This window comes from Mastigoproctus giganteus, chromosome 12 (genome assembly GCF_048544385.1).
Source record: "Mastigoproctus giganteus isolate SK-2022 chromosome 12, ASM4854438v1, whole genome shotgun sequence".
Lineage (NCBI taxonomy): Eukaryota > Metazoa > Arthropoda > Arachnida > Uropygi > Thelyphonidae > Mastigoproctus > Mastigoproctus giganteus.
Window position 1 is genome coordinate 91,878,184 of NC_143586.1, and position 27,097 is coordinate 91,905,280.

Below are 27,097 nucleotides of genomic sequence, written 5' to 3' on the forward strand. Positions count from 1 at the left end.
CTTGTCACTGAAGTCATGTAAGTTAAAAACTAATTAATGGCACACTAAAATAGTGATTGCCATTAAACTCAATAGAATTTTTCCTAATCTTGCAGCAACCTTTGAAAAGGGTTGTGGTATGCCAATGTGCTGATGTATGCTGGTTGGGAACCATTGCTCTATAGGTTGTCTAACATTTCATTGAATTTGTCTTCTAGCCCTTTAATTTAGGTTACCTAGAGTCTAATCTTTACATAACATCTACAGTGAAGTTCAGAAAAGTTTGTTTAGAAGTTACTGAAGCATCCATTTACAATCTATTAAAAATTCAGATCCAAAAATTGGCTCCTAACATTACTTCTACACAGTCAAGGCAAACCAAGATTTATTGATGTCTTCATTGATGCAAATGTACAAGACTTCACATACTGTCAACTATTTGAAGGGGTATCCAAATGCTTATCATACTGCTTTCAATTAAAACAATAGTAATATCAATTAGCATCTTTATCTTGCTATTGAAAATAAGATATTCAGAGTGCCACTTATCCCATCCTGAGACCATATAAAAATTAAATTGACTATAGTAATAACTTGCCATAAGTTGAAGCAATATTGATATTTTGCTATTAATTTAAATTGCTAATAAACATTTTACTATTTAATCTGATAACTATAGCAAAATTAAGTTGGCTGACTATAGCAACTTAATTTTGCATAAGTACTGTTTAGATAAATCCATAGCTTAAATTTAGTCTGACTTAAACTACTAAGACTTTAAATAGCATTGCTACTTAATCTCTAATATTAGCAGTACTCACTACAAGATTGCTGCAGAGCAAAAAACAAAACTTGCCATCATACCTGGAGGCTTGACATCCCAGCTCCAACTACTTGATGTCAGCATTAACAAACCCTTCAAAGCTGCCATGAGATATGAATGGAACCAATGGACGAAGTCTTCTGGGGACAATTTGACACCAACAGGAAGAAACCAACTATAGGAGAAATTTGTACCTGGGTGAAAAAATCCTGGGATAATATCAAGATTGAGATTGTTGTCAAGTCATTTAAGTGTGGCATTTCAAATACCATAGATGGAACTGAAGACGAGGCAATATATGAAGACAGTGATTTGTCATCAGACACAGATGAGGACAAGCTAATGGATGAGAGTTTTGACAGTGAGTTGTATGAATTTTATGATGAATAAAACTTGAGTTCAATAACTTTATGTAATACATTTTTCAAATTTCAGGCTGCAAAATTAAGGAGCATCTTATACATGGGGAAATACAGTATTTCAATATAATTGATTGTGGACTGGAAACTTCAATTCTTTGTGCTCCTTAGGTGTAATCTATCTCCTTGTATCATGCTACTATGTGTTCTTGTGGCCCTTTGTGCCACTAGTGGATCTCTGGATTCAGTTTCAGTAAAGAAAACTGTTCAACTTGATTTGGACTTGACCTGATTGACTTCCTATGTTTTATTAGAGTAAATCTGAATTATAAATATCTTTGTTCTAAATATATGGCAGGGTAGCTGAGGTTTGGCCAAGACCACAAGACAATAGTTTGTCTACAGGCTTTATTTTCATCAGTACTGTTTCAGAGCAAACTTAAGTGCTCAATGTAAAAAAATTGTCTTAAGACATCCATTGGCTATACTAGTACAATTAGTAATACTATTGTCATTAAGTCTAGAGGCTTAATTCATGAGCATACTTTAATGGCTTATTTGGTTCATTATTTCATTTTTTAGTTTCTTAATATTTAGTCATTTTGATTTTAGTACAGTATTAGCAAATTAAGTATTTTAGCATTGCCTTCTAGAAATTAATGAACTGTTATACCACATTCCCACTAGGTTGCACAATTAAAGGGTAGAGGGGTTCCAGAAGTACTTTAGCATTTTTAAATGCTAATGAGTTGGACAACTGAGTTAGATTCAACTTTATATAACTTAAATTTATGATATTAGATTAAATCTACTTTTATTCAATGACTTTTCATTGGGTATATTATGAATTTATAAACAACTTTCCAGTTTCTCAAAGTAAATTTGAACTTTTCTAAAAGAAAAGTCAATTTTCCATTATTTTCATGTACTATAACAAATTACTAATGTCTAAAAATGGCTCTACCCAGAATTGTCACTAATTCTTGACATAAGGCCTACACCTATTCAGCTCTTGCTTTTTGTCATCAAAAGCAAATAGCTAGTGTTCCAAGATTTAATCCTAGATCAAATTTTAATTTGATAAACTTTGATATGCTTAACAAATTATAGCATGCCTAAGTAGCTTCAATTTCTTCATAGTATTTTACTGAAAATAAAATTCCTTTGTATTGTGATTCTAGATTTATGATATACTTAACTTTATTTTCAGCATATAGTTGGTTTATTCCTTGTCATTGCCCTACAGTTCTCCTCTGCAGTAGCCTTCATGATTATTCGCAAAATGGTAAATTAAATTAACAAATACTAATTTAAGTGTGTAAAAGGAGCTTACATATTTTCAAGTATTCTATATATTTTAGCTACTACAGAAAAATGGTACCTTGTTAACTGGTGACCTGTGCCAGTTTCAAACTCATCTAGGATGTAAGACCTACTCTTAATATTTTTGAAATGAGAAAGCAAGTCATGGAGTACTTTAGGATACCAATTCATCTCAATATGTTAAAGATATTTAGTAAATTTATTTCATGCTTAAAACATCCTATTTTTACATAATCCTTTGACTAATTGGAGTATAAATGCAGGAATTAGTTTTTCTACACTACAGGTAGCCCTTCCCAACTGAGGGATACTTTCCTGAAACCAACTGTGGTCGCTGACTGTCTCAGAAAATAAGATTAGGATGAAAACAAGTATTTTCTGCTATTCTAATGTGATTCACTTTCAGCATTTATTAAAGTGTGGAAAGAACAAACAGGCCAGAATAAAGGGCAAAATATTAGTTGATAATAAAATTGGTCATCTTCAAAGTATTGTGCCAACTAAACTAGAAAAATAGTCAAACTAATATAGATGGTAATACATCTGTGCACACTGCCCTACCATTAAAATCTGGATACCTACATAAGTAATATTACAGGAAAATAGTATTAAAACCTCCTAGGCTTTAATAGCCTCTAATCTCCATAGCACTCCTTCAATTTTTTAAATTTCATGTTTTTCTAGCATTTAACCTTTAAAACAGTGAATGGTTCAGCTGTTTTTTTTTTGGGCATTCTCTCCTCACATGCACCCAATGATCAAACTCATACTGGTTCACTATGATTTAGGTCAAAGCTGGCCAATAACTTGATGCATGTCTTCAAACAGGTCAATCAACACATCAGTGGAATGATAGTTTTGTTCTACTGATACCAGTATAGACATTTCCCACTGTGCTTTAACAAAATAGGAAATGCATTATTGTTTAAGGTATCTAGAAAAATCTTAACTTTTTTTCCAAAACAACTGAGGTATGAGGTATTGAGGGTCTGGCAGCTCCTGGGATTTCTCCCATCTCTGCAAATGTTCTATGTATCGGTGACAGTACCCTGTCAAAGCCAGAGATTTAGAAGTGTGTGGGTCATGAGTAATGTTATATGTTGTGCCCATTGTTTATCCAGCTTATTGGCCGCCAGGCCCCTAATGGGACCAGATGTTGCCCATACCTCGCCACGTGGAGGCTAGCTGGGTGTTACCATTGAGTCAATTGTACTCTGGCAGGTCCTGCCACTTACTTTTCTGGTATTTTAGTGGCTAGGACCTAAAATAAAATTGGAACGACCGTGATTGATTTTAAATCACTTACATTAAAGCACTAATATGGGGTTTGACGCTGAAAGCACTTTTTCTAAAGTGCCTAAAAGGTTGGGCGAAATTTTTTGGTGTATTTTAAATTTGGACGTGTAGGGCTATACGCTGTGCAAGAAAAAGTGCTGGGAGGGGAGAGTGAAGGCTGGGGGGTGAAATAGGAAGAAGAGGGTCAATAGGGTAGGTGACCCCCAATTTTTCAGTGAGGCATGCCCATGCCCCACCAGAGGGAAGAAATGGTGTGTCAGGGAAGAGAGGCGACAGCAAGCTGTCACCTCTCTCCCCTGCCGGGAGTGGGAGTAAAAGAATTGCACTGCACAAGAGAGTGCAGAGCATAGAGCCAATATGGCTCCGTTGAGGCAGCAACTTGGAGTTTCTCTATCTTCATTGGTCTTCTCTGTCATTGATAGCCATATTTTTCCTCAGCTATGAACACTGGTCAGGTCCATTGTTGGTCTGTTAGCTATGGCTGTGGTTCTCTTCATCATGGGAAGATCTGCAGCTCCATGGGGTTATTCTTGCAATTGCTGGTTTTAGATGATTAGTAGTAAGCAGGTTCCTGGGCAAGGTTCTCCTTGAGTCCTCTCCACGCAAGTTCTGTGTCTTTTTTTTTTATCTTCTGTAGATGGCTATCAGTGTTTTACGCCTACCAAATAGTTTTTGGGCATATTCCTTTAGCTCCCTGTATTCCTCAAGTGAGTCCAATAGATGTGATTTCAAGTTCTTGGGGAGGTAGTGTATTGCAGTGATCAGTCTGCACCTGAGGTCCTCATAACGGGTGCAATCATATATAATGTGCTCCCAGCACTCAAGCTCCCCACAGGCACATCTCAGATCCACCTCAATCCCCAATGCTGCCAGCTTGGCTTTAAAGGCCCCGTGACCAGTCAATAAATAGGTGGTGTATAAGCCAGGTTGAAACCAAGTTGGGGGACTGGGGTACATCCTGTCGATGTTCGGAATGAATTTCCTGGTGATATTTCCCTTATTTGAGTTGGCCCAACACTCCTGCCAAACTTGCATCAGGTGTTTTTGCAGCCTTGTCTTTTCATTTTTTGTGGTGCATCAATGTCCACAGTATAGCCATGGTATGTACAAGGTATTCCTTTCTCTGTGGTAGTTCATTCCCCTACGCATGATCTCTAAGTCAAGGGGAAGAGCTCCAGCCAAGACCTGCAGCGCGTGGGTACTGGTTGTCCTACAAGCACGTGTAACTGTCAGTAGGATTGTTCTTTGCGTTGCATCAAGGATGCGTCGGTTTACTACAGTTCCTGTTTTGGAAAACCATATTGCTGAGGTGTAAGTGATGATCAGTAGGAAGGTTGTTTTATAAAACAATGACAGGGTGCATTGGTTTAACCCCCAGTCCCACCTGATGATCCTAGCCACCAATCCAGAGTATCTTTTGATTTTGGCTCTGATATAAATTAGATGGTGTTTAAAGATAAGATTACCATCCAGTATAACTCCTAAATATTTTAACTGGGTCACTAATTTTATTGTGGTAGGTCCCACCTTTATTTGTGGCGGTCTACGTATATCAAGCTTGCCTTTTAGCAGGACGGAGGACGTCTTTGTTGTTGATATCGTCAGGCAGTGGGTTCTGGTCCAGTTTTGCAATATCAGCATTGCCTGATTGGCCTTTTCCTCTAGCTGGGCTCGGCTATCTGCAGCAATGGTGAGGACCAAATCATCATCAAAGGCCTGGGAGTGCACATCACAGAGGTGCAAGCCAAGAACCCATCCAAAACCATATTCCACAGGAGTGGCTCCAGAACAGAACCCTGGGGACAGCCCCTGTGGACATCACGATTCACTCTACCATAAGGTGCTTCCACGATGATGCGTCTCTCGGAGAGATATGACCTAATTATGGAGTATAAGTTGATCGGCACTTGTGCCAGCCTTAGTCTTGCCAGTACGCTCAGCCACCAAATGGTGTCGAATGCCCCAGCGAAGTCAATGGAGATGGCTAGAAGATATTTATTATTGCAGTTTGCTGCTAATTCCGATAGGCTACGCAAGGCTTCCACAGTAGACGAACCCTTCTTGAATCCGTATTGCGATGTCTCTGTGAGTTTCGCTGCCTGGTAATGCTGATGTATCCTTGTGCAGAGTAGTCTTTCAAGCAGTTCGCTTGCAACCAGCAGTAGGGCTATTGGCCAATGGTCTCCCAGAAAAAAGCTCCAGACCATGTTACCCTCAAACTTACATACCAGCAGGTATTCTCCAGGCTATTCTATATATAGCCAGCCATTACCATCAGACATGGTAATGGCTGGTTAAAGATGCCTGCAATGAAGTTTAGTTCCAGCAATCAACTAGTCACTGGCTAAAGGCAAACTTCCATGTATCTATTCAGCCCAGAGTGCCAAGCAATATTAGTGACCACACTTTTTAGTGATTATCTGGTACACATTTACTGAATGTTTCTGCTGACTTTTGCAAGTCTAACTCTAATAGAATTAATCTTTTCAAATAATGTAACCTAGAAAGGAAAGTACCTTTCTTTAACCCTTTATTTTTAGTTCATACTAACCTTCTCTTTGCTTTGGTCACTAGATGGCACTGCTCTTGCCTCCATGTGGTAGGGCTGGTAACCTAGGAGAGAATCTCCCAGGGCCAAAAAGAGCATGTCATGAATAAATCCTAGCCGGGTGGGTAAAGTACCTGCCTAGCAACCCAAAGGTCGCAGGTTCGAATCCCGCCTCGGGCTTGGATCAAAGTACTGCAAAAACCTTGGGAGGTGCATTATGGCCAGAAGCCAATGTGCCAACAACTACAAAAAAAAACATGAGTAAATCAAACTGACTTATCTGGGCTGCCAGATGCACCCCAGACTATCTAAAAAGATAGTTCCATTGCAGGAACTTCCAAACACCTGAAAACAGATACATATCCAGTTCCAACTTTATTGATCATTCATTCAACTGGTGAAAATGCAATTGGCAGATTCAGAGTCCAAAAGGAATTAGAAAGTGGACTGGATCTCCCAAGTCCATAAAAAGATAGGTCTGGAGATATTCTTATTGAGACCTCTAATACTGAACATTGAGAGACTTGAGCATTAACCTCTTTGCAGGTTTACCAGTAACATACTCCACAGATCACTAATCACCTCTAAAGGAGTGATCTCAGACTGGGATGTATCTGAAGAGGAAATGCTAGAATAACTTAAAGATAAAGGAGTAATTAAAGTAAAGAGAATCTCCACCAGAAAAAATGGTAATCTGACCCCTATTTGTGCAAAGTGCTGTTCAATAGAACATGACTGCCAAGTCTGTACTGTCTCTCAACCAATATGGCCAAACTAAGAGCACCATGCCTATGCTAGAACATGTGAATGCTGGAAAAATGTAACTTATTCAGATGTATAAAATAAACTGCTTCCTATCAAGAAGCAAAGTGGATCATCTCACCACCAATGCATCCAAGCAGACCTGTGTACACCCAAATAACCAAAAGATGAGTCAACAATGCAAACTGAATTATCAGTACCCCCAAAAGTTTCTCAGATTACATTAAAACCCAGTACAATCCAAACTCAAGCAGTCAATACACTGATATCCATACCATGTGAAAAACTACTCCATGGACCAAGAATGCAAAGAAACAAACTTCCAGACATCAAGAGAAAATATTTATTAATAAAAAATCTGCAGATGGAGTATTAAATTCTTGTTGAAGACATGGGCACAGGAAAGCCTCTTTCCAAAAAAAAATAAAAACAAGAGTGAAAAACTGAACTTCAGCAACAAGTTCTGAAACCCTAATAAGAAACAAACAATAATTCATTGGAATTGTTTTGGTTTCTGTGCAAATATCAATGACTTATGATCTTGCCTCTAAATATATGCCAATGTCTTTGCCTTCAAGAGATATCTTAAAACAAAGATACAAACTTGTTTCAGTCTAATATCTTAACAAAAGACTGTTTGTAAAAGGTGGTGTGGCTGTTTTAGTAAACCCACACATTCCTACCAAGCATGTCTTTCTGAATTCTCCACTTGATGGATAATATAGCTGCTGAAACTCGCATTAAGATCTGATCCTTATAAATTCCACCAAATGATACCACTTGACAAAACTATCTAAAGTCTCATAGCCCAGCTCCCCACACCTCTCATTCTGAGAGATTTAAGTGAACATCACACAATATGGGATAACAACCACATTGATCAAAGAGGAAAACTAATTGAACAGTGTTTAGATGACAACCTAAATGATGGGTCACCAACATGTGTTCACCTTCCTTCTGGAATTAAGTCTGCAATAGACTTGTTCAGCAGCCCTTTATACTATAAAGTGGACAATGATTCAATACATAGTGATCCATTTTCCCATACTAATTGATTTAATAAACAAGCCCTATTATCAACTTATAAATAAAACTAGCTAAATTTGACCTGGAAATCCAAGAATCTTTAACTCAAGTAACACAAACAATATTACATGCAGCAGGAAAAAACCATACCAAAATTCTCTTCAATTGCCAATGCACCCAAAAAGCTGGTGGAGTGATGAATGCCAAGTGGTTAAAAAAGGAACAAAATAAAGCATGGGATAACTTCAGCTGCAGTCAAACTACAGCTAATCTTATCCAGTGTAAACATGCCAGAACAAGGTATGTTAGATGCTGTAATAAAACGGCAGCTTAGATCTACTTTACTTCAACCATCAATGAAGAAATTCCTACACAATTTGGAAAATCAGAAAAATAAGGTGGCAAATACCAGATTCCTATGTATCATGGAATGGGGGACAGAATTTCTGACCCTGTTCAAATTGCAAATATCTTAGGGGAAATTTTTGCCAAAGCATCAGTAATAGAAAGTTGCACACAAACCTTCAGAAAATTTTTAAAACAAATACAGAAACATTCCCTTTTTCTTCAAAAGGAATGAACAAAGCCTACCAATTACTATCCATGAACTATATAAAGCATCTGTTAACATCTAGATGCAGCACAGTAGGACCTGATAATATTCACTATTGAATGATACAGGAACTGTGCTGAATCATTGCAGCCACTCCTTGATCTATTTAATAGACTTTACCTAGAAACATTCCCTAAACAATGGCATGCTACAGTCTTTGCATTCTTTAAACCAAAGACCCAACAGACCCCACATGCTATAGACCCATTGCCTTGACCAGTTGCCTCCTGCAAAATTCTCAAAAAGAAGAAACTAACTGATATGGTACCTAGAAAACTTTAATCTCCTAAACAATTTGGTGTTTGCCAAAACAAACCCTAGATATACTAGTAAGACTGGAGAATTCCATTTGGAATGCATTCCTCAGATCAGAACATGCAATGGTTTGCTTTGATATCAGTAAAGCTTATGATTCCATGTGGATCATAAGCTTTATGGCCATCTCCACAAATTACATCACCATGGACTTCCAGGTCATCTTATTTTCATATAGAACTTCCTGTACAAACACCTTTCAAGTTTGATTTAAAACTTATCACAAGTATTCTTAGAGTTCCTCAAGGCTCTGTACTCAGCACTACACTTTTTATAATAGCAATAAACACCATTGCTGAACAACTTCCAATGACTATTGTTATAGCACTTTGTATATGATTTTAGCATTTTGTCATATGAAAAACATCAATGCTGTTGACAGTTACAAGGGACAATAACTGAGATCAGTTCGACACAAACTAATGGCTTTTAACATTTTTTCCCAAAAAATGTGCATATATTTTTGCTGCTGACATACTCCATCCACATCTGGAACTACTACTGAATGACCAACCAATAAGTTCACCCCCACCATATGGTTCTTAGGAATTGCATTTGACCATAAACTTACCCTTTAAGAGCATATTAAAAAAACTAATATCCTGTCAGCAAAAGTTAAATCATTTGGGTTCTCTTAGAAACTAAGTGGGGAGCTGATTGCCTTACAATTATACAAAGCCTTGATAAGATCACAGCTTGACTACAGAGTACCAGTGTATATTTTGGCAAGAACTAGTGCCCTTTGCTGGCTTGACACTATCCATAGTGCAATATGCATTGCCTTAGGAGCATATTGCAAGTCTCCAATATACAGTTTATATGCTGAAGCACACAAACCCCATCTCTCCATCAGAAGACAACTGATATGATGCAAGAAAGCAAGCTTATGCAGCATCAGCAAAAAAACTGCTCCCATTTCACCTCTGTTTGTTCCAAATACCTGTCCAGCTTAGCCTTAAATTTATTTAGGCTATCAACTTCCACAACAAAGGATGGAAGTCTGTTCCAACCAACTACCTGCTGGCTAAAGGCAAACTTCCACACATCTACCCTACATCTGTCTTTCCTCAATTTGAATTTGTGCCCTCTCAGGTGATTATTCTATGCAAGAGGAAGAATCCCATCAGCATTGAGCATGCTCAAACCATTCAAGGCTTTATACACCTCTATCAGATCACCTTGCCAGTGCCTAGTCTCCAGACACTTTAATTTGCAAAACTTAAGCCTTTCTTTGTAAGAGCACCCCTTTGTTAAAATTCACTAACCTTGTTGCCCTTCTCTGTACTCATTCCAGCAGCTCTACATTGTTCTTGAAATGAGGCCTCCAGACCTGTATACAGTACTCAAGGTGTGGCCTGACTGTTGCCTTATACAAGGAATAATCACCTCCTTATCCCTGCTAGAAAAATTCCTGTATATCATTGATAAGACACCATGAGCTACTTGTGCAGCCCATCTGCACTGCTCAGAGAACTTCATATCTGCCTGCACAATTACCCCAAGGTCCTTTTCATTCTCTACCACTGTCAGTGTAGTACCACAGAGTTGATATGTTGCTATGGGGTTGCTGTTTCCCATATGTAGTACTTTACATTTGTTAATGTTAAACTTCATTTGCCACCTCTCAGCCCATCTGCTCAACCTTTCCAGATCCTGTTGCAGCAGCATAGTGTCAGTAGTGTCCTTTACAACCCTGCCAACCTTTGTATCATCTGCAAACTTGGACATTAAGCTTGATATACCATCATCTGTATCATTTATAAATACAGAAAACAATGGACCAACACTGAACCCTGAGGGACTCCACTAATATCATTAGTCCATGAAGAGCAGTGTCCATTGATTACCACTGTCTTCTCCCACTCAACCCTGGTCTTGGTGCATTATAGCCTTAGTAGCTAATGTGCCAATAAAACCCAAACCCCCCCACTCAACCATCCCTTTATCCATAGCAGCAATTTGCCTCCAATGCCACACTGCTATAAAATCAGATTTGACAGAACACCCAAATTGGTAGATACTTTCATATCACAGTACAGTAGGTTATACCAAAACCATCCTACTGCTAACTCTTCTGTGGGTATGAGAATAAAAAACACCTTAGAACTACTAAATTTTGCACCTTAGACAATGGTGCATACCCTCCCATTCTTTTGCTCCTTGGAACATCACTCCACCTACATGCAACTTACACATTCATGAATAGAATAAATCTACTTCACAGAATTTCTTGCAACTATACCATTTAGTATTGAACCAGTTTAACTTTGTAGTACACACTGATGGTACAAAGAATGCCCACATTGGAATTGCTGCAGTTTTTTCCAAACATTACTTGTTATGAGTTTAGTATATTTTCTGCCAAACTAATAACAATTCAGATTGCACTGAATTAAATTGAGTCCTCTGATATTAAAAACAGCATTTTCTCATTAAGTACACTTCACTAAACACCATGAACATCACCCACCCAGTTGTGAAAGAAATAATCACCTCTTTGCATATCTTATCAGAACCTGAGAGAAACATACTTCTGTTGGGGACCAGGACATATGGCAATTCCTGCAAATGAACTAGCAGACAATGCTGCCAAATCAGCTAACCTTTTTTCCAACAAGTGGAAAGTACCTCATGAAGACTATCTACCAATAATCCAGGAAAAATGCATGTGGCAGTTATCAGTGGAAAATCAACCCAACATCAAAGTATCAAGTTAAACCTTGAGTGATGGCCTTCCAACTTCAGTTCAATCCAACACGTGGAGGTAATATTGGCTCATCTGCAAATAGGTCATACAAATATCACCATGGTTCTCTTTTAACAGGGAGATGCCCTCTCAGTGATACTGAAACACTGCTTTCAGTGAAACATCCTTGTCAAATGAACAAAATATAAGAGAATGCCAGAATCTCTTTACTCCAGCCACAACAGAAGCCCCTCTTATGCTCCACTTTTGGATAATAAAACAAAGGTCTCAAGCATTATTCATTTCTCAATGATTAATGTATACTACCTCATTTAACTAGTTAAATTAATCTACTGATTAGTTTTACAATTAACTATCCAAGAAATAGTATACATACTAACTACATGTATGGTGCATTATGGCCACAGATGCCAGTGCATCTAATAAATCCCCAAATAAATTATCCTGTAACCATCTTTTCTCAGTTTGAATTTATGCAACCTAAAATGCCTAATTCCCTACTATGGAATTGCCAGAGGAAAATACAATGCAAGGTGTCAAAAGATAGGACCACTCTTGCTTGAGACTAATGCAGTGGGAGATTGTAGATTAAAACCACTGCTTGTGTACCATTCTAGAAATCCTCATGCATTTAAGGGCATCAAAGCCACCCTCCTCCCTGTGCATTTCTGATCAAACTGGAGAGCATGGATAACAATCTCTTTGAGCATTGGTTTAAATGCTGCTTCATTTCAGAGGTTAAAATCTTGCAAAGACGACATTCCTTTCAAAATTTTGCTTCTATTAGATAATGCTCCCAGACATCCTATGCATCTAACATTTTTTTTCAATTTAAATGTGCAAGTCATTTCTACTGCCAAACACTACTTCACTCATCCAACCTATGGATCAGGGTGTTATTTAAAAGCATACTACTTACACTCAACACTTGCTCAGGCATTGTCTGCAGTAGACAATTTTATGTTAAGAGACTTTTAGAAGTCTTACCATATTTACCATGCCATCTTAAACATTAAGGCCTAGGTGGAAATTAAAAGTTTAAATGGCACATGGAAGAAAATATGCCCACAGCATGTAAAATGCTAAAGGATTTGAAAAAGAATCATATGAAGAGATTGCAGATAAGATTGTAAAGGTTGCAGAGCCTACTTCAGTTGGAAGTTGATGCTGAAGATGTGGAGGAGTTAAAAGAGGAAGAGATAGAATTATCTAAGGAAGAACTTATTGACTTGCATGCATCAATAGTGAAAGAAAATGCTGGCAAAACTAAAGATGAACCAAATGAGGAGCAGAGACTCATCACCAGAGATGGCAATTTGATGAAATTGCATCAGCAATAGTGAGGTTTGAGAAGATGGATCCTGACAGATTCTTAAAAGCTAAGAGGAGTGAATGATATGCTTGCTACAAAAATCTGAAAGAAAAAGCCACCTTCCAGTCATCCATTAGTGTTCTTTTGTATTATGATCATAAGGCTGAGCAGCCAACCCCTTCTAAATCTCCACAGCCCTTGACCTCTACAGTGCCATACGTATCAGCTGAAGACATTGATTCTGTCAATGCTTGATAGGTAAAACTTACTGACATTATGCATGTCTCCTCTTTTTTGCAATTTGCAATTTTTTAAATTGCAAGCTTTTATAATTTTTCCTGCACATGAGATAAAAAAATTGAATAAATACAGTATTCTATTTAAATGTTCATTGAACATTTTTTTTTGATTCAATAATTTCAGTTGAGTGCTGCATAAGCATGGGAAATTCTGACTTGAGTAAATTCATACTTGTGTAGCATTCCACAGAACACGACCCTTATGTCGTAAGTCAGGGAGTTCCTGTACTGAGACATTCCAAAATATTTTGCTGAAGCTTCAATTTAATCATTGGAAACAGGTTTTAAGAGGGTAGAATGGTTACCAGCAAGCTTTCATATGTGAAAGCTTATCAATTTAGTTAAGTCATCTGTATCTTTTCTTTTGGAAAGATTGTTAAATGTTTTCTGAAGTCATTTTACCAAAAATTAAAGAACATAAGGAGATACTGACAGTTAGCTTAACTAGAGCTGCAGGCAGAGGTGAAACTCATTCTTGCACTGCCACTATTTATCTAGAGTGATGTAGATGGTTTAAATTAAATGTCAAAATATACTTGTAATTCACACTAATGAATTGTCACATTTAACTTGACACTGGTTATCAGTTGATACAAGGCCTAGTCTGATCCCAGCTTTTCTGACCAATTATTGGTTCTATATCACTACTAGACTTTTACTAATGAATTTTAATATTTGATAAATTTAACTTAAAGGAATTTAATATTTTTAATAAATCTCTTAAAAAAAGATATAATCATGCAGTTAAGCAAACAACTAATATGCCACTTGCATTATTAAAGTGATTTGTCAGAATCCTCCCAGTTTCACTTTACTGTGGAAAAGTCTTAGCTTTAATCCTATCATAAGGGAATTCTTGAAGTCCTTTTCAATCAAGCCTATAGTTAGTAATTTCAAATAAGATCTTATGCAAACTTATTTTGCACAATATAAATATGCCAGTAAAGATAAACCACATGGAATGACATTCCATGAGCTTAGTGCTATTAAAGAGGTTAATGCTCTTTAACAAATCTAGGTGAAGAAAATTCAATTTTCATTGAACAGTCAATCTGAAAAAACTGGTAACCCTAAATATCAATATACTGTTCAATCATTACCATACTTAGTGTAGTAGATAAATGGCTGAAACAAAGCTTTTTCTCCACACTATTTATAACTAAATAGAGCTAGGCTGTTAAAGCCTAATAGTTGAATGACCATTCAGACAGTTTTTTTTCTGTAACTGAAATGTGTACTGAAACTTGAGTACATTAGTTACAAAACAATTTTATTTTGGCTTTAAATTCATTAGCCAATTTAATTATTCTATATTGATGACATGGCTGGTAGCCAGCCATCTTTTCTATGTGAACTGAAAGAAAAATCTAAGCTTCATTAGAAATTTTACTAGAAATGACTTTCACAATCATAGGAATAAATATTTACAAACTAATTCATTATAATTTTGCAACCTATATCATTTGTTTTGAGATTTGATTTGTAGAAAATCTGTAAATTTAACTTAAGCAGTTTTTCTGAGGGTTATTGATACTTTCTAATTCTAGAACTTATTTCAGATTCATCAGCAGCTGAATAATATCAAATGTTGGGTAAGTACTGAAATTTAAATTTATATATAGAACTAACTTTGGTACTAAGAATTGGTGGCATGAACTAAATCAGATTTAGTACTTTGATTGCATGGTACTACAAGTATTTCAATTAATTCAATCAAGACTGACATGATTTGAAATGCTGAAGTTAAGCTAAGTCAGTTCTCTAACTTGACCACTTTAAGTAGATGCTGTGTTTGCTAATACAACAGCAGACAGGGTAGTTTTTTCAGTCTCCTAAAAGAAACTACTGAACAATTCTTTCATCCAAAAATACAAAATCATTTAATGGTATGGGACAAGCATAAGTTATTTTTTACATCAAAGAACTAAGTAAATAGTAGCTACACTGAAATAAGCATTTGCCTTATTTCTTTGTAATTAAAATGCATAAGCTTTAATTATCAAGTGATTTGTCCTTGATTTCAGTAAGGTTATCACTTTATTCTGGAGGTCATTTCAAATCCTATTACTTGAGAGAGTAATTGACAAGTGCTACTCAGACCTAGATAAATTAGGCAAATGGCTCAAAAGTGACACTTAAGATTTAAGTGAAATGCCAAGGTACTAATTACGCAGTAGTAACAATCCAGAATAACATTCCATTTTGGGTGAAACCAAACTCAAGATAGTAGAGAATGAAAGATGGGTCTAATTGTATAATGCCAGTTGAAGTGGGGACAAGTAGTTAAGGCAGCTTGTGGATTAAACTAGGTAACTAACTTTGCTAGCAGGGACAGGGTTTTAACTTGTTTAATATAATGGTTAGGTTGTATCTTGAATACTATACACAAGTTTGGAATATTGAGTATTTGGTCACATTAACTATAATGGCAGTGTAAACTCATTGTCCATGCACATTAGTTTCCTTATGAATCCTGTAAGTTAACACAAAGGGATAATTGAGTCATCCCTTACTGTAACCTCTATTTTCTTAAGATTTTGAATCTATTTGCTGATTTCAGGTTTCCAAGCAAGTCAGGACAACTAAGTTATAAACCCATCAAGCAGTATGATTGACTTTTGAAGTTATGGTGAACATTGTAGAGATCCAATATTCCTTATATTTTGAGGGTACAGCTCTAAAACGGTGTTAGCAGGCCAGCTGCTAGTTAGAACACTGGACTGAACCTATTGGTAACTCTCTAGGAGGCTTCTGGATCAGCTAGTGCATAATCTTGTTATCTCCTCTGCCAGATAGTGACTGGAGGGAGTCTGAGTAGCATATATGTGGGGCCATTGTAGAGGCAATGTTATGTCAAGGATCTGGGTATATTCTTACCATGTGTATGGCATATCCAAAAAATTCATTACTTCATACAGCATGTCCCACCCACTTTCTTACTATTGAATACACCACAAATTATCAAACTAATAGAGCAAGCTTATCTGCAAAAAGATCTTAACCTCCCAAACACTTCCTAATTCATTTCACAAATATGTGGTCTCAATTCTTATCTTAATGATGTCCATTTCCACTTGCAGTCTGCCAAACCCCATGTACTTTTTCTGACTGAATATCAGTTGATTCAACTACTGCTCATCTCAGTTGCCAAAATTATTTGCTGTATGATTCCTTTTGCCTCAAAGGTGGTACTTGTGCATACATCCATTCTGATATTCCCTGTCAAAGACTTGGTAACTTGGAATCTCCTATTTGATCTTCTCTGGCTTTAAATCTCTACCTCATTGTGTCAAATTCATCTGTTGTCTCTACCATTCTTCCATCTCCACTAATCATTTGGAGCTCTGACTTCCTCCTTGCAACTTGACTTTCTCCAGTCCAACTTTCCTAACAGTGAGGTAACTTTCCTTGGTGATTTTAATGTTCACAACTCCAGCTGGCTTTGTTTTCTAGTCACACTGACCCAGCTGGTTGAGATGCTGAGGCTCTTGCAATTACTAATGTCCTTGCACAGATTGTTCATTTACTTACAAGAATACCAGACAATCCTAACCATACAGCTTTATCTTTTTCTTACAAATAACCCTTCTAAGTACATGGTCAAAGTGAGAGGTCCTTTAGGTACCTCAGATCACAACTTGGTGATTGTCTCTTCTCCAATGGAGCCTTTATCTCATGGCTATTCCCAATCTTGTATTGTTTGGCATTACAAGAATGCAAAATGGGATGACCTTTGAGATTTTTCTTTTCCTTGGTTGGATTACTGTTTCAAAACTTATGTCAATGTTTGCTCAGGTTGTGTCAGTGATATTATTCTTGCTGCAATAGAATACTTTATCTCACACTCCATTTTAAAATCTCATCCTTTATTTAAACCTTGGTTTTCCAATAAATGTGCTAAGGCTATTCAAGAGAATGTTGCATATCATAATTGGCTAGTTTCTAATTTAGTTTAATTTTTTGCCTACACCAAAGCTTGCAACAATTGTAAAGCAGTTATTAATCAGTCCAAACTAGTTTGTACAGGATAAGAGTAGGAAACTTGCTTCTTTCCCCAATGGTAGCTAAGCATTCTAGTTTCTTGCCAAAGCTACTGGCTGCAACTTTTGCCCATCTCTGCTCCCACCATCTGTCCAATCCAGATGGTTCTGTTACTTCAGCCAAGGATAAAGCTGACCTGCTAGCATCCCATTTTTCTTCCAACTCATGTATTAATAATCTTGGTAAAACACTTCCCAACACTCCAATGCCTCCTGTGGTCTTAAGTCAAAAGGATGTCAAAGATTTTGACAAATCTTGATACTATGAAAGCTCCTGGTCCCAATGGTATTTCTCCACTTGTTCTCAAAACCTGTGCTCCTGAACTTTGCTGCTTTTTTTTTCACTTTCTTATTCCAAAAGTGTTTTTCCTTCTGCTTGGAAATTTGCTCATCCAGCCAGTTCCTAAAAAAGGGTGATAAATCTCTCCCATCCAATTATCATCCCATTGCAATTCTACTCTTTAAGTTAATGGAGAAATCAATTAACTGCCAACTCTTAAACTACCTGAAAACCTCCCATCTGATCAATGATTGCCAGTATGGATTCTGTCAGTGTTGATCCACTGGCGATATTCTGGCTTATGTTGCCCATTTATGGACTAATTCAATGGAAAAGTTCAGTGAAACAAGTAATTGCTCTAGACATCTCAAAGGCTTTCAATTGTTTGGCATAAAGTTCTAAATAAGCTTCCATCTTATGGTTTGCCAACTGTTTTTTGTAATTGGTTATCCAGTTTTCTCTCTGATTGCTCACTGAGGGTGATGGTAGATGGCTCTGTCTAACTTCTCCACTAATGCTGGTGTACCCCCAAGGTTCAGTTCTTTCCCCTACTCTTTTCCTCTTGTATATTAATGACCTTCCATTGACTGGAAATCCTATCCATAGTTTTGCCAGTGATAGCATATTGCATTCCACTTTCCATTGAGAAACCTTGCCCTGCTCAATCAGCTTCAACTTCTCAAATCTGCTACCAATTCCTTAAATGCCAATCTTCAGATAATTCTCCATTGGGGCAAAGACAACTTAGTGGATTTCAATCCTAAAACTGAGCCTTGTCTTATATCTTGGAAAAAGGATTCTTCAGCTCCTATGCTTATCTTTGGTGACACTCCGATTTCTAGGCAAAATGATCTCTTTTTGGGATTACCCTGATTTCTAATCTCATGGCACAAGCACATTACAAATATTGCTTCCTCTGCATCTAAAAAACTTGGTTTTCTCTTTTGCTCTGTATTACTTTTCTTCCAAACAGCTGTTCACTCTGTACAAATTGCAAATCCTCCCTACCACAGAATATTGTTCCCACATCTGGTGTGGTGCCCCAAAACCTCAGGCTTGATTCCATTCAGAAGAGGGCAGTTTAGGTTAATTAATGATTCATCTCTAACAGACTCTCCACTTGCTGGCTCATAGACATGCTGTTTCTGCTGCATGCCTCTTGTACAGATATTTCCATGGGCACTGTTCTTCTGAATTGGCTTCTATAATTCCTGCTCTTTCAAAACAGTCCAAACATGTGCTGCTACCAGCCAACATCCATTTATTGTTGAACTTCAAACTCAGAACCAACTTTTCATCTTCCTCATTTATTCATTCAATTGCTGTTTTCTGGAATAACCTTCCTTCATACATATTTCGTGAAAATTAGTCTTCTCCAGAAGTTAAAGTTTTTAATGTCAACAAATCTTCTTTCATCTTCCCAACTTCCAACCCAAGCATGGTACTAGGTACTATAGGTTCTAATACTTCTCATTTGGGGTCTACATAAAAAAAACCTTTAGTTTTAATTCTCTAACAGTTAAATGCAGGTCATTGGGAAAATTCTTACAAACCTGCCATGTAGTAAGCATCTATGCTGATTCTAGATACCTCTAGACATCTTTGTCTAGAACTTGCTGAGCTACATCATATCCTAATAACATTTATTTGAATTAATGTGAAAAAGGCTTATTACACTAAGCCTTGAACCAAACTTGGTACCCATTTTATTCAAATGGTGTTATCAACTGTCAGTAATGTCAACATAGCTGCCAACAGATCAATGTCATTAAATCTGACCATACTGAGTGGTATATGAATAATACCAACTTGCCTAGTTTTTGAAGAATACCCCCAAACATTATTCTTAGCCATGTGTATAGGTAAGACTTGTCTTTTTTGATACTAGAATTTGAATTTAACTACCATAGATAATTTTTTGGAAATTCATGTTGAAGGTTTTCAAAAAACAAATGATAATTAAGTTTTGGAGTTGGACAGTGAATGGATATTGCTTAGTTGCTGTTTGGATGAGTTTGAAAGAGAACTGATGCCAATTCAGAACAATGCTCAGAAATTTTTATGGAAAAGTGAATTAGAAACTAATTTCTAAGTCATGGGACAGTATCTTTTTGATGGCAATGCCACTCCAGACATGGGATAGATTCTATTGTAGGGAATACTATACATATCATGAACATTTCAACTTCTTGGAGAAAAAAATGAAACCTGGTTTCCAATACAGAAGAGCATGTTAAGGAACCATATCTTTATATTAAGATGGGTTATGCAAGGTTATCTGCAATAGATCTTGTTTAAAAATCTGTTAAATTCTTACATTTTTTTGTAAGAACTTGATCAAGTTAGCAGAGTTCTTTCATTTGGAGAACTACCTATAAATTGGTGGTAGATATTTGGAGTTAAAGCTGTGCTAAGCAGTTTCTTTAACTGGAAGGTAGAATGTAGTGTGCTATCATTGTAAAGCTATGGAGAGCATTTGTAGTCAATGGGAGGCCATTAGTATATGATGGAAGAGTGGTAGAACAAACCTTTCAACTTAAATTAGTTGATTAGCCATCTATTGCCCACAGTGGGTGGTCAGAACTGGCTACCCAACTGAAAAATAATGGAAATCTTAAGATGGAAGCAGTAAACTAGTTTTCAGTGGTACCTCTGTAGCCAGGTGGGAAGGAGCAGCAGTGCGTAGCACACACTTCTTGATTAGACTGGGGTTCGAGCCCATCACCACCAAATACAGAGGATACGGAAAGGTCAGGGAATGACCACCGCATATCCTGAAGCAATATGGCCTTAGTTGCTAATGCTCCTAAAAACCAAACAGTAACAAAGTTTTCAAGACTTTTCTACAGCAGCATGTTTGGGAGGCAACTAGAAGGAGTAATACTCTTGATCTGATTATCAGTAGTGATTCTTCATGCATCAAGAATCTGCAGATAAAGGAACCACTAGGTGGCAGTGATCAGTGTGCTGAAGTGGGATTTACTGAAAGAGGTAACTACCATCAAGGGTAAAGGGAAGGGTTTTGCTTTTGTAAAGGTGGCTACTGTAGTCAGAGACTATTTAAATTCTATATGGTGGGACCAACTGATGTTAACAGCAAATTCAAAAAGGGAAGCATTTAAAGAATTAATCTTGGAAGCTAATAGGCTTTTCATACCAACAAATTTTGTTAGATTTAGGCCTAAATGGATGTCTAATGAACTAATTAGATATGACAGAAGAAAAATGCATGGGATACATAAATCAACATGTGACACAGAAGCCTGATAGATATAAGCTGGTCTGTAACCAAGTTACAAAGGAGGCTAGGTAAGGTGAAAGATGCCAAAAATCTTTGGCAAAGGATGCAAAGAAAAACAGCTAAGAGTTCTTTATCTATATAAAACTCTAGAAGGGGATGAATCAGATTGGTCCACTTGATATTGATGGTTCAACTGTTGATCCTCCTCAGGTAGCTAACTAAATGAATATTCTGCATCTACATTCACCCATGAGGAGTTATTCAGGGAGGGGAATGCCAGAGGTGTATTCATCTCTGGCAGTAAGCTAGATAATCTTGTAATAACTGAGTAAAGTGGAGGAGAAATTGAAGATAAACACAAAGGCACCTGGGGTGGATGGAATCTATCCAGTTATATTAAAGGAGGCAGCAAAGGAAGTAAAAGCTTCCCTGGACTCAGGGGAGGTACCCATGGACTGGAGATGTGCAAATGTGACCCCAATCCACAAAGGAGGATCAAAGGGAGACAGGTAATTACAGACCTGTTAGTTTAACTTCTGTTCCAGGGAAATTAATGGAGGTGCTGGTTAAAGAAGCATTGCAGGATCATCTAGACAAGACTTCAGTTATAGCTCAGACACAGCATGGGTTTGTTAAGGGGAAGTCTTGTCTGACCAATTTAATTGGATACTATGATGTGGTCACAAAGGAACTGGATGCAGGGAATAACTTTATCATATTTGGATCTTAGAAAGGCCTTTGATACTGTTGCACATGGAAGACTGCTGCACAAATTGGAGCAGTGTGGCATTAGAGACAAGTTGCTGCTATGGATAAAGGGATGGTTGAGTGGAGAAGACAGTGGTAATCAATGGACACTGCTCTTCATGGACTAATGTTTTTATTGGAGTCCCTCAGGGTTGGGTCCATTGTCTTTCTGTATTTATAAATGATATTGATGATGGTATATCAGGCTTAATGTCCAAGTTTGCAGATACAAAGGTTGGCAGGGTTGTTAATGACAGTACACTGCTACAACAGGACTTAGAAAAGTTGAGCAGATGGGCTGAGAGGTGGCAAATGAACTTTAACATTGACAAATGTAAAGTACTACATATGGGAAACAGTAACCCCAGAGCAACAACTGGGTGGTACTACACTGACAGTGGTAGAGAATGAAAAGGACCTGGGGATAATTGTGCAGGCAGATATGAAATTCTCTGAGCAGTGCAGACAGGTTGCAAGAGTAGCTCATGGTGTCTTGTCAATGATATACAGCAATTTTTCTAGCAGGGATAAAGAGGTGATTATCCCCTTGTATAAGACAATGGTGAGGCCACATCTTGAATACTGTATGCAGGTCTGGAGGCCTTATTTTAAGGATATAGAGCTGTTAGAATGAGTACAGAGAAGGGCAACAAGATTAGTGAATGGAACAAAGGGTTGTTCTTACAAAGAAAGCCTTAAGTTTTGCAAATGACAGTGTCTGGAGACTAGGCACCTGCAAGGTGATCTGATTGAGGTGTATAAAGCCTTGAATGGTTTGAGCATGCTCAATGTGGATGGGATTTTTCCTCTTGCTCAGCATAATTGCCTGAGGACATAAATTCAAATTGAGGAAAGACTGTAGGATAGATGTGTGGAAGTTTGCCTTTAGCCAGTGGGTGATTGATTGCTAGAACAAGTTTCCATTTGTTGAAGTTGATAGCTTAAATAGATTAAAGGCAGAACTTGACAAACATTTGGAGTGAGTGGGTGGGTGAAATAAGGTTTTTTGGCTAATGCTATATAAGCTTGCTTTCTTGCATCATCCCTATGCTAGATGTTTTGAGGTCCTACTTCTGGAGACCAAAACATTAAAATTTGGTAATGGTCATTTCCTTTGAGTATTATTCAAGAGTGACCATAAATTTATATGGAGAAGAGCTTTACTTTTTTTACCTTTGCCAAAATCTTTTAAATCTACCTTGGTATGTCTTCCTGAGTATTTATAATTTGTACACTTCCCATTCTCTAGTAAATCTTATTTGTACCTTCCTTGCCAACTGAATTTTTTCATGCATATTCACAAATGTATAGTGCATATTGCCTTTAGTATCTGCCATAACTATTAAAAGCAGAAATTTCATATTTGGCTCCCTTGGAGAGATGTCATCCTACCTCATTCATAAAAATGAGACCAATAGAAATTCAGTGCTTTTACCTCTAAATTTAGAATTTTATTAAAATTCTCTATGTAGAGATATTCAGGGTGTGTTCAGATATATCCCCATTCCTCCATATAAATTTATGGTCACTCTTGAATAATACTCAAAGGAAATGACCATTACCAAATTTTAATGTTTTGGTCTCCAGAAGTAGGACCTCAGAAATGAGATTAATTTAGGATAGCAGCTACAATTCTTAATTTCATGACTTCTAGAATTTTTCTAGACCTCAGAACCAATTGTGCCAATATATTAATCCATATCTTTGGCACTTCCACTGTAGTTCTAGACAAATCTTATTTACTTAGTGTCATGAACATTGTATGATACTTCAGTAAATACTTCTACAGTATAGATTTTAGGAATTTTGATAGCTGAATGTCAAATATAAAGTACACATTATCTAACTTGTTACTCATAGCTATGCAACTAGTTGAATATCTAAAATCAATATACTCAGTTTTATAAAGAGTAAAATAAAATTAAGATATCACAGTATATTTAGAAAGTTAATTCTTGTTGTAGGAGTTGTATATCACTACTGAAAATACTATTAATAATATAAAATATTGCAAACCTTTAGGCTATCATCCAAAGGCAGTTACATTCTGACTACCCTTGATCTATCAAAGCATTTGGAGGAGTTTCTGATCTCCCTAGAAGCAGACAACATTGTAGCAGAAAATGCTACACATTAAGCAACTTAAGATAAAACTAAAGACAAGTGAGGAAATACCCTAATCTGCAATAATTTTTAGTTTTGAGGGTCAAGTTTATGCTGCTGATAGGGGCAAGGTCAAGTGAAGTTTCTCATTGATGAAGACTATCAACCCAACCTTCAGATGCAAAATGATTAAAGAAACTGGATTGACCATAGGAAGAGTAGGAAAATCTAAGGAATGTTTGAAAAAATTGGAGGTCAATTAGGAAAGAAGCAAGATTTAAATCCCCTAATCTGCAATATTGTATAAGCAATATTGCAGATTAGGTAATTGTGTAATTTAATTGTGTAAGCAAGGCTTACACAATTTTTCTGCTAAAAAAGGGGTAGAATTGCAGTATTAATTACTAAATCTATAATCAAGATATTGTATCTTAAACTCAAATTAGAAAATACATTAAGTATCTGTCCCAAAAGATGGAACCTAAAAAATTTGTAAAATTCTATACTTACTTAAAAGAAATATTACATAAATGGGTAATTACAATTCTTTCCTGAATGAGAAATAAAATCTTTAATTGTTAAATGAACAGGGAATCAATTTTTTTAGCATTAACAATATAAAAAAATGGACAAATATAAGCAATAGACCAGTAATTAATATAAACTCAGTGAAATCAATACCACCAGTAGATAGAAAAGGAACTACTAGTGGAATTTAGTTCTAAAGAATTAAACTAAGAAACAAGTTGAATTATTATATGGAATAGGGATCTTTAAATTAAAAGGAATTGGTATGTAAAAATCAAAATGCTTTGCTTTTTATAAAGCAGCATATAAGAGAATGGAACATAAAAATAACTTTGCTGATATGCAAATACAGATTTTCTAAAGAATTAGAACATTTGTATAGAGCAGAAAAAATTGACAAATACAGAATTAATATTAAGATTGTTACATGGATAAATTTATAAAAATAAGACAAATATTAGACAAATCTTAATGAAGACAATGGATTAATGCAGAAATTAAAATAGGTGATGGTAGTAGAGGCATGTGATGCAAGAAAGCAAGCTTGAGTAGCATCAGCCAAAAAACCATTTCACACATTCATTCCCTCTAAATGTTTGTTCAGTTCCTCCTTGAATTTAAGCTATCAACTTCCACAACTGATGGAAGTTTGTTCCAGCAATAAGCTACCCACTAGCTAAAGGAAAATTTCTGCACATCTATTCTACAACTTTCCTCAATTTGAGTTTAAGCCCCCTCAGGCTTATAATCTGAGCAAGAGGAAGAATCCCATCAGATGCCCTCAAAGGAACTAAATTGAGGGGCCCATCAAGCTCTCAGCTGCCCACATCAACACCAGAGCTTGCACTTGGTCATCGTGCAACACAGTGGCAACCCCCAAGGCAGAATGTGCTTGTCCCAAAGGAACTAGTAGTTGGTGACTCTATTGTCAGGGAACTGGGGAACATGCTTTGTAAAAAGGATAGGTGGAACAGGACCAGGGTATGTCTGCCAGGGGCAAAGGTTGATGATGTAGAGCAGATATCTTTTAAGGGCACAAAAGGTGATATAGTTGTACACGTTGGCACTGATGATATCAAGAGTAGGAGACTGGCAGAATTGCTTAAGTACAGGTCACTGTTGAAAAAGCCGTGAAATAGGGCTGAATTTGAAAGTGTCTGCAATTCTGTCCAGACATGATAGGAGGGAGTATATGATGAGAGCCTTGTCAATCAATTTGGCCCTGGAAAGATTGTGCAAGGCTCAAGGGGTAGAATTTTTTTTTTCAGCCTGGACTGTACTTGTTAACAGGAGAGATTGCTTCTACAGGGATGGGATACACTTAAATAGAAAGGATGCAAGAATATTTGCTGATGGTATTGAGGCAGTGTTAGGTGGGTTGGAAAACTGCTAGCTTGGGGGGAGACAAAGATGACTAGATTAACAGTAGCCACTGGCAGAGGTGAAAGATTCTTGCACTGCTTCTATTAGAATGAGCAGATGCCTGAAAAACAAGATGCAGGATATTTCAGAGCCTGCTGGGAGTCATTGCAGTACAAGTAAACACATGGGTTGTGTTAGGGTAGCTAAGAATAGAAATAGGTGCATGTATACTTGCATGTACAACCAATGCTAGGAGTTTAGTAAATAAATTTGAATTTGAGGTATTGCTCAAAACATCAAAGGCAGATATTGTTGGGATATCAGAGACAGTGTCACACAGATATAAGGAATGCAGAACTGGAATTTGGGGAGTACAATGTCTACAGAAAGGATAGACTGGATAGGAAGGGAGGAGGGGTTATGCTATTAGTTAAATACATAAAATCCAAGGAAGTGAAGCCAGTGGACATTGCTGGACAGTGCAGTGTCAAGTCAGTTTGGTGTGACATAAGCATTGGGAGATCAAAATTGAGAGTAGGAGTGTGCTATAGGCCTAATGACTCTGAGTATAAGAAACTGTACAGGGAAATAGTGGGCCAGTAAATCAGTTTTATAGTGGGAGAGTTTAATTTCCCAGATATTGACTGGAATTTGGGGGCTGGTCACTCACACACTAGCAAGGCTTTTGTGGATTTATTGGATGATTGTTTTCTACATCAGCATGTTTGGGAGGCAACTAGAGGGAGGAATAATCTTGATTTGATTATCAGCAGTGATTCTTCATGCATTAAGAATCTGCAGATAAATGAACCACTAGGTGGCAGTGATCAGTGTGCTGAAGTGGAATTTACTCAGAGGTAACTACCATTAGGGGTAAAGGGAAGGGTTATTGCTTTTGTAAAGGTGACTACGATGGACTGAGACTGTATGTAAATTCTATACAGTGGGACCAACTGATGATGTTACCAACAGCAAATGCAAAATGGGAAGCATTCAAAGAACTTATCTTGGAAGCTACTAGGCTTTACATACCAACCAAGAAATTGTTCGAGGTTTAGGCCTAAATGGATGTCAGATGAACTGATGAGGCATATGGCAGAGAAGAAACATGCATGGGATACATACAAATTAACACATGACACAGAAGCCTATGATAGATACAACTTGTTTTTTAACAAAGTTACAAAGGAGGTTAGGCAGGCAAAGGCAGATTACAAGAAATCTTTGGCAAGGGATGCAAAGAAACAGCAAAGTTCTTTACTTATGTAAACTCTAGAAGGAAGGGGATGAATCAGATTGGACCACTTGATATTGATGGGTCAACTGTTGATGATCCTGCTCAGGTAGCTAACAAACTAAATGAATATTTTGCATCTACATTCACACATGAGTTATTTAGTGAGGGGAAAGCCAGAGGTGTATTCAACTCTAGCA

The 27,097-nt window shown here is 37.0% G+C and overlaps 1 protein-coding gene across 2 annotated transcripts in view; it reads left to right on the top strand.

Annotated features, from left to right (window-relative positions):
- LOC150077274 (uncharacterized) overlaps positions 1–27,097 on the top strand; it is a 136,323-nt gene that overhangs the window by 36,862 nt on the left and 72,364 nt on the right. For both annotated transcript variants that reach the window (XM_090386430.1, XM_090386431.1), the window contains exons 3-4: positions 2,372–2,446; positions 14,922–14,954. In XM_090386430.1, the coding sequence (XP_090242556.1) occupies positions 2,372–2,446; positions 14,922–14,954 (108 nt within the window). The remainder of the gene's footprint in view (positions 1–2,371; positions 2,447–14,921; positions 14,955–27,097) is intronic.